At 59.5% G+C, this 12,456-nt stretch overlaps 4 protein-coding genes across 4 annotated transcripts; 3 read left to right on the plus strand and 1 right to left on the minus strand.

The window, feature by feature from the left end:
- Positions 1-120: 120 nt before the first annotated feature.
- On the plus strand, positions 121-2,284 carry L226DRAFT_456353 (family S53 protease-like protein; the record flags this gene model as incomplete). The annotated part of the gene is made up of 8 exons (XM_067675289.1): positions 121-384; positions 442-707; positions 760-1,000; positions 1,056-1,166; positions 1,222-1,424; positions 1,482-1,619; positions 1,677-2,142; positions 2,228-2,284. 8 exons carry the CDS (start codon positions 121-123, stop codon positions 2,282-2,284), a joined length of 1,746 nt encoding a protein of 581 aa, XP_067539965.1.
- Positions 2,285-3,290: 1,006 nt separating this feature from the next.
- Positions 3,291-7,984, minus strand: L226DRAFT_456355 (uncharacterized protein; the record flags this gene model as incomplete). Its single annotated transcript, XM_067675290.1, has 11 exons — positions 3,291-3,329; positions 3,394-3,691; positions 3,763-3,985; positions 4,044-4,181; positions 4,239-5,287; positions 5,344-5,522; positions 5,583-5,692; positions 5,744-6,130; positions 6,501-6,669; positions 7,569-7,677; positions 7,737-7,984. The coding sequence occupies 11 exons, from the start codon at positions 7,982-7,984 to the stop codon at positions 3,291-3,293; spliced, it is 2,949 nt and encodes a 982-aa protein (XP_067539966.1).
- A 153-nt stretch (positions 7,985-8,137) lies between these two features.
- L226DRAFT_531203 (uncharacterized protein) lies at positions 8,138-8,927 on the plus strand. Its single transcript, XM_067680033.1, has one exon. The coding sequence runs from the start codon at positions 8,155-8,157 to the stop codon at positions 8,506-8,508; it is 354 nt and encodes a 117-aa protein (XP_067539967.1). The 5' UTR covers positions 8,138-8,154; the 3' UTR covers positions 8,509-8,927.
- A 1,039-nt stretch (positions 8,928-9,966) lies between these two features.
- Positions 9,967-12,239, plus strand: L226DRAFT_455815 (concanavalin A-like lectin/glucanase; the record flags this gene model as incomplete). The annotated part of the gene is made up of 6 exons (XM_067675261.1): positions 9,967-10,361; positions 10,453-11,071; positions 11,142-11,354; positions 11,418-11,787; positions 11,932-12,106; positions 12,203-12,239. 6 exons carry the CDS (start codon positions 9,967-9,969, stop codon positions 12,237-12,239), a joined length of 1,809 nt encoding a protein of 602 aa, XP_067539968.1.
- Positions 12,240-12,456: the final 217 nt, after the last annotated feature.

Genomic DNA, 12,456 nt, shown 5'->3' on the forward strand with positions numbered 1-12,456 from the left:
ATGAGGACTAGTCGGCCGAGACTACATAGAGGCACACGCAGGGCATCAGAGGCCTAGTTATACACTCTGCCAGTATATGAACTCGATGCGTACCCATCATCAACCTCAAGCTTGCTCGCTATGCTTCCCCTGCGATTCGCCTTTGCCTCCCTTCTGTTGACGCTTTGTAGCGCAACGTCGCATTTGGCGCGCGACTTGAAAGTCCACGCATCCAGGAGCGCCGCTCCCGCTGCCTTCACCGAAGTCGGCCCGGCTTCCCCGGAGCAGACGTTGACGCTCCGTTTTGCTCTCGATCAGAACGACCCGAACGGTCTCATTGACGCGCTGTATAGCGTGAGCGACCCCGAGAGCCCCACATATCAGCAGTGGCTGTCCAAGGATCAGGTACGTGATAGGAACTTTCACACTACACTATTCTATTACTAACACCTACGCGTCCAGGTCGCACAATTCGTTGCTCCTAAAGCTGACGCTGTCGATGCTGTCAATGCATGGTTGAAAGAGAACGACCTCACCGCCATCAGCAGCTCGGCTGCTGGAGATTGGATCAGCTTCGAAGTTCCAGTCGGCAAGGCGAACGAGCTCTTCGGTACCGAATTCAACGTTTTCGCCCACAAGGAAAGCGGCAAGGAAGTCGTCCGAACACTGTCCTACTCTCTGCCTGCTTCTCTTCAGCAGCATGTCGATCTCGTTCATCCTACAATTACGTGAGTAACCGTATTATTTATAGATCAACGATTATATGTTGATGTCGCGTAGCTTCCCTGATCTCAAGCTGGAGTCGTCCCCGACCAAATCCAAACGATTCATCCATGACGTCCGGGTCCCCGAGAAACGATGGAACACCGACATCGATGCGAACTCTACCGTCTGTACCCAGGGTACTATTCCGGCATGCCTACAGGAGCTCTATCACATTCCCTCAAAGCCCGTCAAGAACAACGTTACTCTCGGAGTTACCGTATTCTATGGCAACGAACCCCACTACCCTTACCTGACAGTATGTTGTAACCCAGGCTGGTCATCTTAGTCGCATCTGACGGGATTGTGGGCAGACCTTCTTGGAGAGATATCGTACTGACATTGATGCGTCGAAGACGAACTACACGTTCGTGGGTTGGGATGGCGGAAAAGACGTTCCGAATCCTTACTCGGTGATAGAGGGGGTAAGAGCCACTCACGGACGATGTCGAACCATAATGCTGATCCCTTGGTGTGCAGGACCTCGACATACAATATACGGTGGGCGTTGCTACAGGTGCCTATGTGATCAGTTATACAGAAGGTAACAACGTCACCGATGGAGTGTCCGGCTTCTTGGACGAGGCGCTCTTCCTCGCGGCGCTCAATGACACAGAACTGCCGCAGGTCCTTAGTACCAGCTACGCACACTTCGAGAACAACTGGGACTTCGACATCACAAAGTGAGTGTGCTTTTGGAACCGCTCTTCTTCATTCAGATTGTCCAACTTCGTATTCAGTAAGATCTGCCAGGTGTACGCTCAACTGAGCGCGCGTGGCTCTTCGTTGATCTTTGCTACTGGTGACGATGGGGCGGGCTGCGATTTCATTAACAACACTACCGACTTCATACCCAACTTCCCGGCCACCTGCCCCTAGTGAGCACTCTCCTCTCCATCACACCGCACGCGCTTCTGGCTCTAACACACGGGCAGCATCACCGCCGTAGGTGGAACGTCGGGCTATTACCCGCAAGTGGGCTGGACGGGCTCATCCGGCGGATTCTCCAACTACTTCGCCCGCCCCCCATACCAAGAAGCCGCCGTGTCCACCTACCTCCACAAGATCTCCCACCACGACCCCAACGCGGGCCGATACAACGCGAGCGGGCGCGCGATCCCGGACGTCGCGGTCAAGGCGGACAACTACACCGTGTACGACGCCGGCTACTGGGCGCAGGTCTACGGGACGAGCGCGGCGTGCCCCGTGTTCGCGTCCATCGTCACGCTCCTCAACGACAGGCTCGTCTCGGCAGGGAGGCACAGACTGGGCTTCTTGAACCCGTGGCTGTACGCGAAGGGGGCCGGGGCGTTCGCGGACATCGCTGCGGGGTACAGCAGTGTGTCGTGCAGCGACGGCGATCCGACTCGCATACTCAACGCCACTGCAGGGTGGGACCCGGTGAGTGGTTGTTTCGTGCGCGCACGCGTTGTTGTTGTTGCTGGGGAACGTTGGAACGGTGAGACTTACGTATGCTCTTCTGTAGGTCACTGGCCTCGGGACGCCCGACTTTGACCGTCTGCTGAAGGCTGTCGGTCTTTGAAGTAGCTGTTAGGAGGACGAGGACTTTTCACGGACTTAATGACTTTCTCGTACGAACCCTTTGCAATGGACAAGATCTCATACCAGGACCTGTTCGGACTCAGTACTCAGTACTCAGTAGCGTACGTCAATGGGTGGCACGTCGAACTTGTTGATATGTACCTTCATACCCGAAGTCATCTGTACCCACCCTGAATCGTCGAGGCGCGTCGATGCACCTTCAACATGCAAGTAAGAATGAACTACAGACACGACGTGCGCGTTCAACAGCGGGCTGGGATGAAGTCGACGACGACGACGACGACGACGACGACGACGACGACGGTGCGATGATGGGATGACATTGCGATTGCGAACTGTTCTACTCGTGAATGCAACGACGGAAAGACGGAAAGCACTAGCACTAAGACATTGCAGAGAAAAGAGATACACAGGAGGCGTTATAGAGCGAGCAGGAGCAGGAGCACATGAATGCAGGCAACAAAAAGTGCAGCACGAGGGCAGTGTAAGCAGCTAGAGTATACGAGGGTGTGTGTGTATGTATGTGAACGTGGGTCCCGGTGATGAGGATGCCAGGTGCAAGTGAGGATGGGGAGTCGGGACTGGACGGTCCGGGACAGGGAGGGAGAAGAGAAGAGGAGCCAGGGCAAGATTTCCAGTCCATGAAAGCCGGAGCATGTCCATGAGAGTCATTCAATGTACATGGGGTGCGCGGCAGGTGATGCATAATGCATAACAGACGAGACACCGGCACTGACAGTACTACTAGTGAGACTCTGCTGTGCAGTGCACGCCATGCGTCTAGCGAGCGACCCGCGCGCCGCGCTGCGCGGAGGCAAGGAGCGTGTGGGGCCTGGGCAGTCCGTACGTACGTAACGGCAATGGCAACGGGGGCAACGGTAACGGCAGTAATGGCAGTAATAAGTAGCAGTCGTCCGTATCCAGGTATCGTAGTGGTATAGAGGACGTGCGAGGTACATGGTCCGGCAGCGGCGTGCCGTGATCGTTCAGTACGAGAAGATCATCAGCCAGGGGTTGAGGACGACCTGCACGTCACCGCGAGGATGAGCATTGTGAAGGAGAAAGTGAGTGTAATGGGGAGGCACGTACCGGGAAGAGGATATGGCAGCCCGCAAGCAGCGCGAGAGGGAAGATGACGGCCCACGCGGAGCCGTCTATCCTCCACTCGATGGGGACGACGGGCGTGCTGAGGATGACCATTGCCGCGACGACGATCCACGACAGCAGCCACGGGAACCAGAAACGCTTGAAGATCTTGGGGACCTCCTTGAAGAAGTTGGAACGTTCGACTTCCTTCTTCGTCGCACCCCACGTCATGTTGTACGAGAACAGGTGCGCCAGAATCGCCTGCGAGACTGGGATCGACAGGCCACCAAAGAAGAAGAAGCTGCGAGAGAAGTCGTCAGCAAAGTGCATCTGCATCCATACGAGAGGGAGAGCCTGAGCGTGTGTACTCACAAGAACGGAATCCACATGATGTTCTCCCAGAGCGCGCCCAAGATCGACTTCTCGCCGAGACGGTACTCGAGCAGAGTAAACCCAACGTTTCCGGAGCCGTAGAAAACGACCGTCGTCGCAAGCCAGATCTCGAAACTGTGCATGTAGAAGCCGTCGACGGGAAGCTGGAAGCCGAGCATGACGTAATTCACGATCGAGATAGTGATGGCTGCCGCAATACCGTCTGCAAGCAAATCGAAGTCAGCAAGTGCGATAGAGTCAACAACGGCGACGAGACCCACAGTACGAGAACATGTACGCCAACATCGAGAACTTGTAGTGCAGGGGTGCGCCCGACCATATGAACCTGTGTATCTGGTGCGCGATGGGGCCTTTGCGCCACCACTGAGCAAGCGGGTTGAACAGCAGCTCGTTACAGCCTGTGATACCAATTTAGCACACTTCCCAGAGGACGAGAGAACGAACGAGCAGCTCACCATATGCGTACTTTTGCCACCTGTTGAGCTCATCGTCGACCGTGAGCGAGACACCCTCCTTGAAGCCACCCTTGGAGTACGTTGCCCAGCGGATGATATAGCCGCGCATCTGGAGCCTAAGCGCCATATCAAAGTCCTCGGACACGTTAGACTCTGACCAGATCTTCTCTTTCCCATCCGCAGGGTCGACGAACGCCGCGTCCTGGATCGCCTTCCAGCGGAGGAACGCGTTGTGCCCGACGAACGGCGCGACCTCCCCATTCGCGCACGAGAACGAGATGCACCTGTTGATCCTGCGCGTAAAGTACGCGATGCCGTTCTCAAAGTAGTGGTGCGCGACCTGCATCACGTCCGACTCGTGCTGGATGATCGCGACCGTCGGGCACTCGGCCATCTCGCGCGCGGCGTCGCGCAGGCAGTCCTCGGGCACGACCGTGTCCGAGTCGACAATGAGCACGATCTCGCCGACGCGGCACGCGCGCCCGTTGGCGGCCCAGGGGCGGAACCTGCGCCCCGAGCCCTCGTACACCTCGTCGATCGCCATCTGGAGCGCCTTCTCCTCGAGGTCCTCCGACTCGGCGTCGCCGAGCGCGGAGCTCGTGTCGCTCGCGGCGCGGATGCGCTGCCCGAAGCCCTGGTTGATCACGCCCTGGTCCTCGCTGTCGTGGTTCTGGTACTGCATCCCGTAGCGCATGTCCTCGTTCACGCCGTGCGGGGACAGTATGCTGCCGCGGACCTCCTGCGACCGGCTCTTCTCGCGCTCAAGCAGGCCCGCGAGGTGCTTCTCCGCCATGAGCGAGATCGACAGGGCGTAGTTCATGTTGGAGGCCTTCTTGAAGCGACCGGCTCGCTTGAACCCGTCGGCGGCGTTGTCGTGCTTGGGGCGGGCGACCCAACCGATACCGTGGTTCGCGTAGAAGAGGATGCGGGCGTCGCGCTCCTCGACCGGGAGAAGACGGAGACCGTCGTCGTTGATGAAGATGGTAGAGGTACCTCCCTGGCGAGCATACGTCTGCATGGACTTCTTCAGCGACTCGATAGACGGTGCCCTGGGGATGTCCGTCAATACAGCGGCGTCTTGACTCAGCAGCTATGGAACACTCACAAGACAGTGTCCAAGCTCTCCTTGTAGACCGGCATCTGGATCGTGATGTGCGGCAGATGATTGTCGACGAGCTTGCTCGGACGAGGTTTCTGTGCCGAATAGTACTTGGAGTTCTTGTGGAACTGCGCGATAGGACCGATAGCCATAGACAGGTTCTGAACGATCTGGAGCGAGAAGAACTGCAAAGCAACCGCACGTCAGCCCCTCCATGACAACGCATGCAACGCACAACGGCTCACCAGGGACACGCAGAAGAACAGCGGGAGCAGGGCGCACAGCGCAAACCGCACAAAGTTACCGTCGAGCATCGTCTCAACAAGTAGCGTGTTGACACCGTTTGAGATGAAGACTGTGCCCTTGTCAGCTCGTTGCCACTGCTTCAGGTGTCAATGGTACTCACATAAACTCAAGCCCGCTGCCAGACCGTTGTAGATCGGCGCAAGGAGCATAGGTCTCCGGGGCTCAGGGCCCGCCTCGACGTCCGCATACGAGTCGGACACGCTCGACTCTTCGCTCACGGTCACAGTCTTCTTGCCGCCCCACCACGTCCGCTTAGTGGTCGTCACAGGGCCCTTCCCGGCGGGGGGCTCCTTTTCCAGCGCGAGCTCCTCCGCGCTCATGCCGAGCACACCGCCAGAACCAACGAAGATCCCGCGCGGGGTCCCGGGTGCGTTCGGGGTGCCAGGGACATTAGGTGTGCCCAGCGCGCCGGCGATGGAGTTGCGCCGGAGCCCTGTGGACTCGAGACGGGCGTTGATCGCTTGAAGCGAGTGGCCGGAAACTGAGCCTGTGGGATGGAAGGCCTGAAGTTAGCATGGGCAGGCACCGAGAATCGGTGAATACGATAGCATGCGAGCCTGGCAACAGTGAAGCCCAATGAAGATCGTCTAACACAATCATCAGGCAGGGCCGGGCGGTTGAACTCAGACGCAGAAGTAGGTGATACAGCGGATCTGTCCTGAAGCGACTGAGAAGCGAAAAACGGCTTCCCAACAGAGCAGAAAGACAGAGCTTGATACTTTCACCCACTACCGTTCACACCAGCACCAGAAGAACGCTCGGAGGCATGCAACTCCGCCGGCTTCCCATCCACATAATGAAGGCGCCCCACATTGACGGGATATGGACGTGAGAAATACTGGAAAGACCCAACTCACCTGCCACGCTCGCCGGATGGCTGGTTGAGCTCGTCGGGTGCGAGCCTGGGAACGCGCCGCCGGGGCGGGAACGCCAGAGCAGCTTGATAAGGCGCTCCTCAAAGTCCTGGCATGTCGGGATGATCGTGTCGATAGAGTCCGACCACACGACCAATACACGCTCGTCGCGCTGTACACGAAAGTAAATAGTCGTCAGTAAAGGTGTTCACGGGAACAAAACATCGACCAGGGCCGCAATCGCAGAACATCTTACACATCCCGCACATCTGATATACCGGAGACGCCCGGTGACCTATCCGCTCGGCGGAAGTACGCTGAGCGAGCTTGCCTCTGCCCGAATGGCCCGCGCGCACCGTCACGAATCGAACAGGACACTCTGACGCACGCCTCAACACATGCGATAGATGTGGCAAAATTGCGTTCGGAGCCTCGGCAAGGGCAGCCCGCTTGCGAGAACGCCTCTCGAATTCTGCCAGAGTCGTCTTCCAGTGCGGACTGGGAAAGCCGCTGTAGCCGGATCTGAGGGAGCGCCCGCGCAGAATGATCGACGATAACTTTGCGATCACATACACACGGTGGTGGCTGTAGCACTTGACCTGGTCCCGATCACCCAACGAGATCCCCAAAATGCGTGCGGACGTCGGCGGCGGTCGCAATATTTTTTGCCAGGCTGGACGCGGTGCTGCGGCCTGCGCATGCGTTGGCCGCCAGGACCCTAAGGCTGAACTCCTGTGGTCGCCTGGTCTCGAACGAAACAGAAGAATGAGTGTCGGGCAGGGATGCCGCGACAGGGTCGGGAAGGCTCAAGAAGGCAATCAGGCGCCAGGGAAGATCCCGAGATCTGAATGTGTAGTTGGCAAAATATGGGAGCGCGGCCAATAGCAACCGATCTCCCGTGCGCATACAACGTTGGAGCAATGGAGCGGACATTGCTCAAACGTCGCACACGGCCAATCAAGCCCAAACGTGGCAAGGTTGCGACGCGGCGCGCATATACCGCACCCAGACCGTATGTCGCGTATTTGGGAGGCGGGGAAGGTGATCGAAACGCGGAAGACGGGCACTCACAATGAACGCGGCCATCTGCTCCTTGTCCGCGGTGGGGAGGTCGACCATGGTGTCGAGGATCTGGATGCGGGTGTTGGCGTCGATGTAGATGGAGCGGTCTTCTGGGCCGCTAGAAGATGATTTGTTAGCTGGTGCGAGGCGTCGGAGACGATAAGGAAAGGGACGTACACTTCAGCGAAGGCGGCGTGGACGGCAGCGCTGCGAATCTTGACGGCGACGGCAGGGTTGAGGACGCGGACGGCGGACTCGAAGGGCTCGAGGCCGAGGTTCTCGTAGGGGAAGACGCGGTACTCGCCATTGTCGACACGGAGGGCGACACCGACGGCAATATTGTCCTCATTGGGGCGGAACCAGGCGTCACCCTGGGTCTGCTTGAAGATGTGGTGGAGGAAGGCGTCGTAGCGGTCGTAATCCATCGCGGCAGAGGACGGCGGGGACGGACTACGAGCGAAGACGGCGTCGGGGAGGGCGGAGAGACTGAGGGGGCGGGGGAAGGAGGGCGGGAGGGTGGAGGAGGAGGGGGAGGTAAAGAGGAAAGGCAGGCGGCAGTGGCGGGTCGGACAGAGGAAGGGTTGCTGGAGGAGGCATGGTATTTTGGATTCCTGCGAGAAACAAGTCTGTCCGCACCTTCGCACGCAAACCCATGTTCCCGGCAGGTCGGCGGCACTGTTATCGCGACGCTGTGATCGAGCTGCCCTTCCCTGGCGAGCGCCTCGGCTTCCATTCTATTCGCATCCTCGCTCGTATGCCCTGGCTGGCCGCAGGCTACACATACCATGCATCGCCGACGCGGTGCTGCACATCGCGGCCTCGCCTGCCCCCGTCGCCAGCGTCGCATCCACAATCCCAGCAAATATTACTTGGTGCACAGAGCGCGCCAGCTGCCAGCAACACAACATACGACGTCATGCACACAACGCGTCCCAGATGCGATCGGTGATGCTCCATAACGAGCACCAGGACCCCGGGGCCAGTATAGATCTCCCATAATGAGATGAAAAACAACGACGCTCGTAAGTTGTGACGTCACCTATTCCCCTCGTCCACACGGGGGCGGCCCATCTCTCCCCCGCGTCCTCTGCGCACAGAAAACTTTCGCCTCCCCATCAGATACTGCGGCGTGCGCTATCATGGCTCGGGTTGGGTGGTATGCCGACGCCTCTGTAAATCCGCACACAGCCTGCGGACGACTCGAGTCGCAGCGAAGCCCTACCTGACAAGCCCGGTGGGCAAAATGCGGCCTGTATTAAGGGCGCGTCGTCCCCGCCTGGTCGATGGGAACGGTTGCGGCCGCGCGACGAATGCGAGGCTGCTGAATTGCCGACAGCATGTCCATATACCCCGGACAGCAGCGGTAGGCGGGACCGATGCACGCGAGGGCCGACGTCGGTGGGGCGCATTGAATGATGGCGAGTCGATGCTGAACTGACGTTTGGTGACCGAGCAGGAGCGCTCTTGCCCGAAGCGAGAACACTACCACCCGGGACCCCGGACACCGCGTGTGCTGGGGCATGCACCGCGACGCGTTCCTCCTCCGGCCGCGGTGGCTTATCGTGCAGGGCGAGGACATGCTCGCAAAAAAAGAACGCGAGAAGGCAGCGGCCTGCCCTCGCCCCGCCCACGACTTCCATTCTTTCCTCCCACAAAACACCGTCCGACTCCCCGTGGTGTCTCGTCTTCCCTCCTCGACGTCGTCTCCCTCTCCGCCGCCGTCCCTCCCGCCCCGACGCGTCCTGCGCTAGACCCGTGCACACATCCAGCCATGTATCGCAGAAGAGACCCTGCGCCAGGCCGCAGCGCGTACTCGTCCGCCGACGCCTATCGCGCCCTCAACTCGCCCCCGTCCTCCAACTCTCATTCAAACTCCCACTCGGGCCACCCCGACTCCAGCGAGGACGAGACCCAACTCCAGCGCAACGCGACCACTCCAATCGCCGAGAAGTTCGCCCGCCGTCGGCCCAGCGACCTTGCTGCACGCGAGACCTCCCTCTCGCCTCCCCGACCCTTCTTCCTCGGTGACCCCCGCTCTTCCTACAGCGCGTCCTCCGAGAACGCTTCGGGCAACGAGGCAAGCGATTCAGACGGCCCTACTCCCCCGGCCAAACCACAACCCGCAGCCACCGCAGCCCGCCCCTCTGCTGCACGCAGCTCTTCGCGCTCCCGTGCTGGTTCCGTCCCTTCGCCCTCCGCTCCTCCTCCCCCACCTAGCGCGAACCCCCGTGTTCGTCAGCGCACCCACCGCCGTCGCTCTTCCATTGCGAACGAGTACTCCCCCGAGGCCGACTCCGAAGACGTAACGTCTGTAGCCTCGGGCGCCCTCTCTCCTGTTTCGCAGACTAGTGCGACATCAGCGGCATCCAACCCCTTGGACACGCCCACCAACTCCTTCTACGGCTCAATGCCTGTCGGTGCAGCGCCTCCTGCAGTCGGCGGCGTTCGTCCTCCCCCGTCGTCCTTCCCCTTCCAATCCCACCCCGGCAATCCCGACCCGGGCACTCCTATCCCCGGCATGGGTCGCCGCTCTTCCATTGAGAGCATCCGGGCTCGTGAAGCCGCAATGGCTGGCCAGCGCACTCCCGGCACTCCCAACTTTCCCGGCACCGTCTACCCGATGGGCACTGGTGTTGCTGGCTATGGCCTTATCTCCCGCGGTGCCGACATGGAAGGCGACTTGGGCCGCCCGTATGCCCCGTTCATGGAACATGACGTCCCATCGCGGGAGGGCAGCGCTACTCCTCCGAGCCCGATGTCCAGTCAAAACAGATTGTACATGAACAGTGCCGCCGCCGCGATGTCAGGAAGCACCCACGCGCTCAACCAGGGTGTCGGTGCGTGCTCGATTCCTACCCGACCGTTATCGCTGTTCGGCAGAACCACTGACTAGTACTTCCGTGTCCGCAGGTGCTGATATTCCGCGCACGCAGTCCAGTCCTGCTATCAACATGCGTGCACCCTTCCTCTCGCCTGCGTCACGCCCGACGTCGTCGCTATGGTCGCCCCCGTCGTACCCGTACCCGTACCCTCCTGCGGCAACGGATACGTCCATGACAACTCTGCCGCGCAAGACCAAGCCGCTCATGCCTTCGTCGCGTCTCGAGCAGAAGTTGTCCAAGGAGGACAAGCCGTGGCTCAGCCAGAAGGAATGGCGTGACCGCGCGTCGTGGTGGCTGACGTTCGCCATGCTGATTGTCGGTGCCGGGTGCGGAGCCATCCTATGCTACTTTGGCTTCACAAGCGTCCACATGCTGAAAGACTCGGACCTGTGCATGGTCCTGAACGAGAACTTCGACTCGCTCGATCTCGACAACACGTGGACGCGCGACGTTGAGCTCGGCGGGTTCGGGAACGGCGAGTTCCAGATGACGACGGACTCGAACGACAACCTGTTTGTCAAGAACGGGCAGCTGTACATCATGCCGACCCTCACGTCCGATATTCTCGGAACCCAGGCGATCCTGGACGGCGGTAACTACACGCTCGACGGCTGTACGACGGACAACGCGGTGAGTCGCCGTTCGTTCTTGCTGTCGCGTTGGCTTTAGCGTGAGCTGATTGGCTTTACCCGGTAATTAGACTGCGTGTTCCGTGTCTTCCAGCAACTCAACCAAATCGACCATCCAGCCTGTCATGTCCGCTCGTCTTAGCACAATGAACTCCACGACGATCGCGTACGGCAAGGTCGAGGTTCGCGCGAAGCTCCCTCGCGGCGACTGGCTCTGGCCCGCCATTTGGATGTTGCCGAAGGACAGCGTCTACGGCGAGTGGCCGCTCAGCGGTGAGATTGATGTAGGCCTCGTCCTCCTTCTCGCGCTGCACATGCCGCTGACAGCCTTCACTCACAATTTATAGATCATGGAGGCGCGCGGTAACGGACCCTCGTACCCCGCCCAGGGCGTGAACTTCGCGCGCTCATCGCTCAACTACGGCGTGCTTGAGAGTCTGCAGACGCACATCTTTGGGTGGTGGTCGGAGAAGCAGTCGTCGTTCGATAAGGACTTCCACACGTACGCGCTCGAGTGGACCCCGGACTGGATGCGCTTCTACGTCGACACGCGGCTGCAGGCGATGATGAACCTCAAGATCACCGGCAAGGGCGGCAAGGACTTCTTCAAGCGGGGCAACTACCCAGACACGGCGACGAACGGCTCGGACGTCGCCGTCGTCATTTCTGACATTTGGGCGAAGCAGGGCGGGAGCGCCGCGGCCCCCTTTGACCAGGGTGAGTGTCTGCTTCTCGTGTTGCGGAGTTCTGATTGTGGCGCGTACGCTTTGGAGCTTCCAGCTTCGAATTATGTTGCTATGGCCCGTGTGGGAGACTTTGCTGACATACCGCGTCTGGGGGGGGGGTGGTTTATTTTTGCAGAGTTCTACCTTATCCTGGACGTCGCTGCGGGCGGCACGAGCGGCTGGTTCCCGGACGGCGTGGGGGGCAAGCCGTGGTTCGACGGCTCGAGCTCGGCGATGCGCGACTTTGCGCAGGCGCAGGACACTTGGGCTGCGACGTGGCCTTCGTCCGAGGACGATCGCGCGTTCCGGATGTGAGTGTGTCTTTGTCTGCTGATTGTCTCGCGTGTGCGCTGGGATTGCGGTGATGCTGACTGGGTTGGTGGTGTTTGTGTGTTTTTTTTTCTCAGCGACTCTGTCAAGATGTGGAAGCTGGGCTCGTGCTAGACCAAGACCAAGACCGCCTTGGCGTCCCCTGGGTCGGGCTCTCAACCTTCACTTTCCACTTTCCGTATCTCTTTATCTGCCCCTGCTATACCTAGTATCGGTACTCATGGACACGCAAAGGACACGATATGCGCTTTAGAACTGATGCATCCCCACCTCTACACACGAACATGACCCCGTTGCGGCTAGACTCCTCTCTCCCCCTTCAGCATCCCCT

The sequence above is a fragment of the Lentinus tigrinus genome (genome assembly GCF_003813185.1).
Source record: "Lentinus tigrinus ALCF2SS1-7 unplaced genomic scaffold L226scaffold_4, whole genome shotgun sequence".
Taxonomy (NCBI): domain Eukaryota; kingdom Fungi; phylum Basidiomycota; class Agaricomycetes; order Polyporales; family Polyporaceae; genus Lentinus; species Lentinus tigrinus.

What these genes read in the sequence shown, in the direction of transcription:
- L226DRAFT_531203 (XM_067680033.1), top strand. Translation starts at nt 8,155, where the DNA reads ATGGTATTTTGGATTCCTGCGAGAAACAAGTCTGTCCGCACCTTCGCA.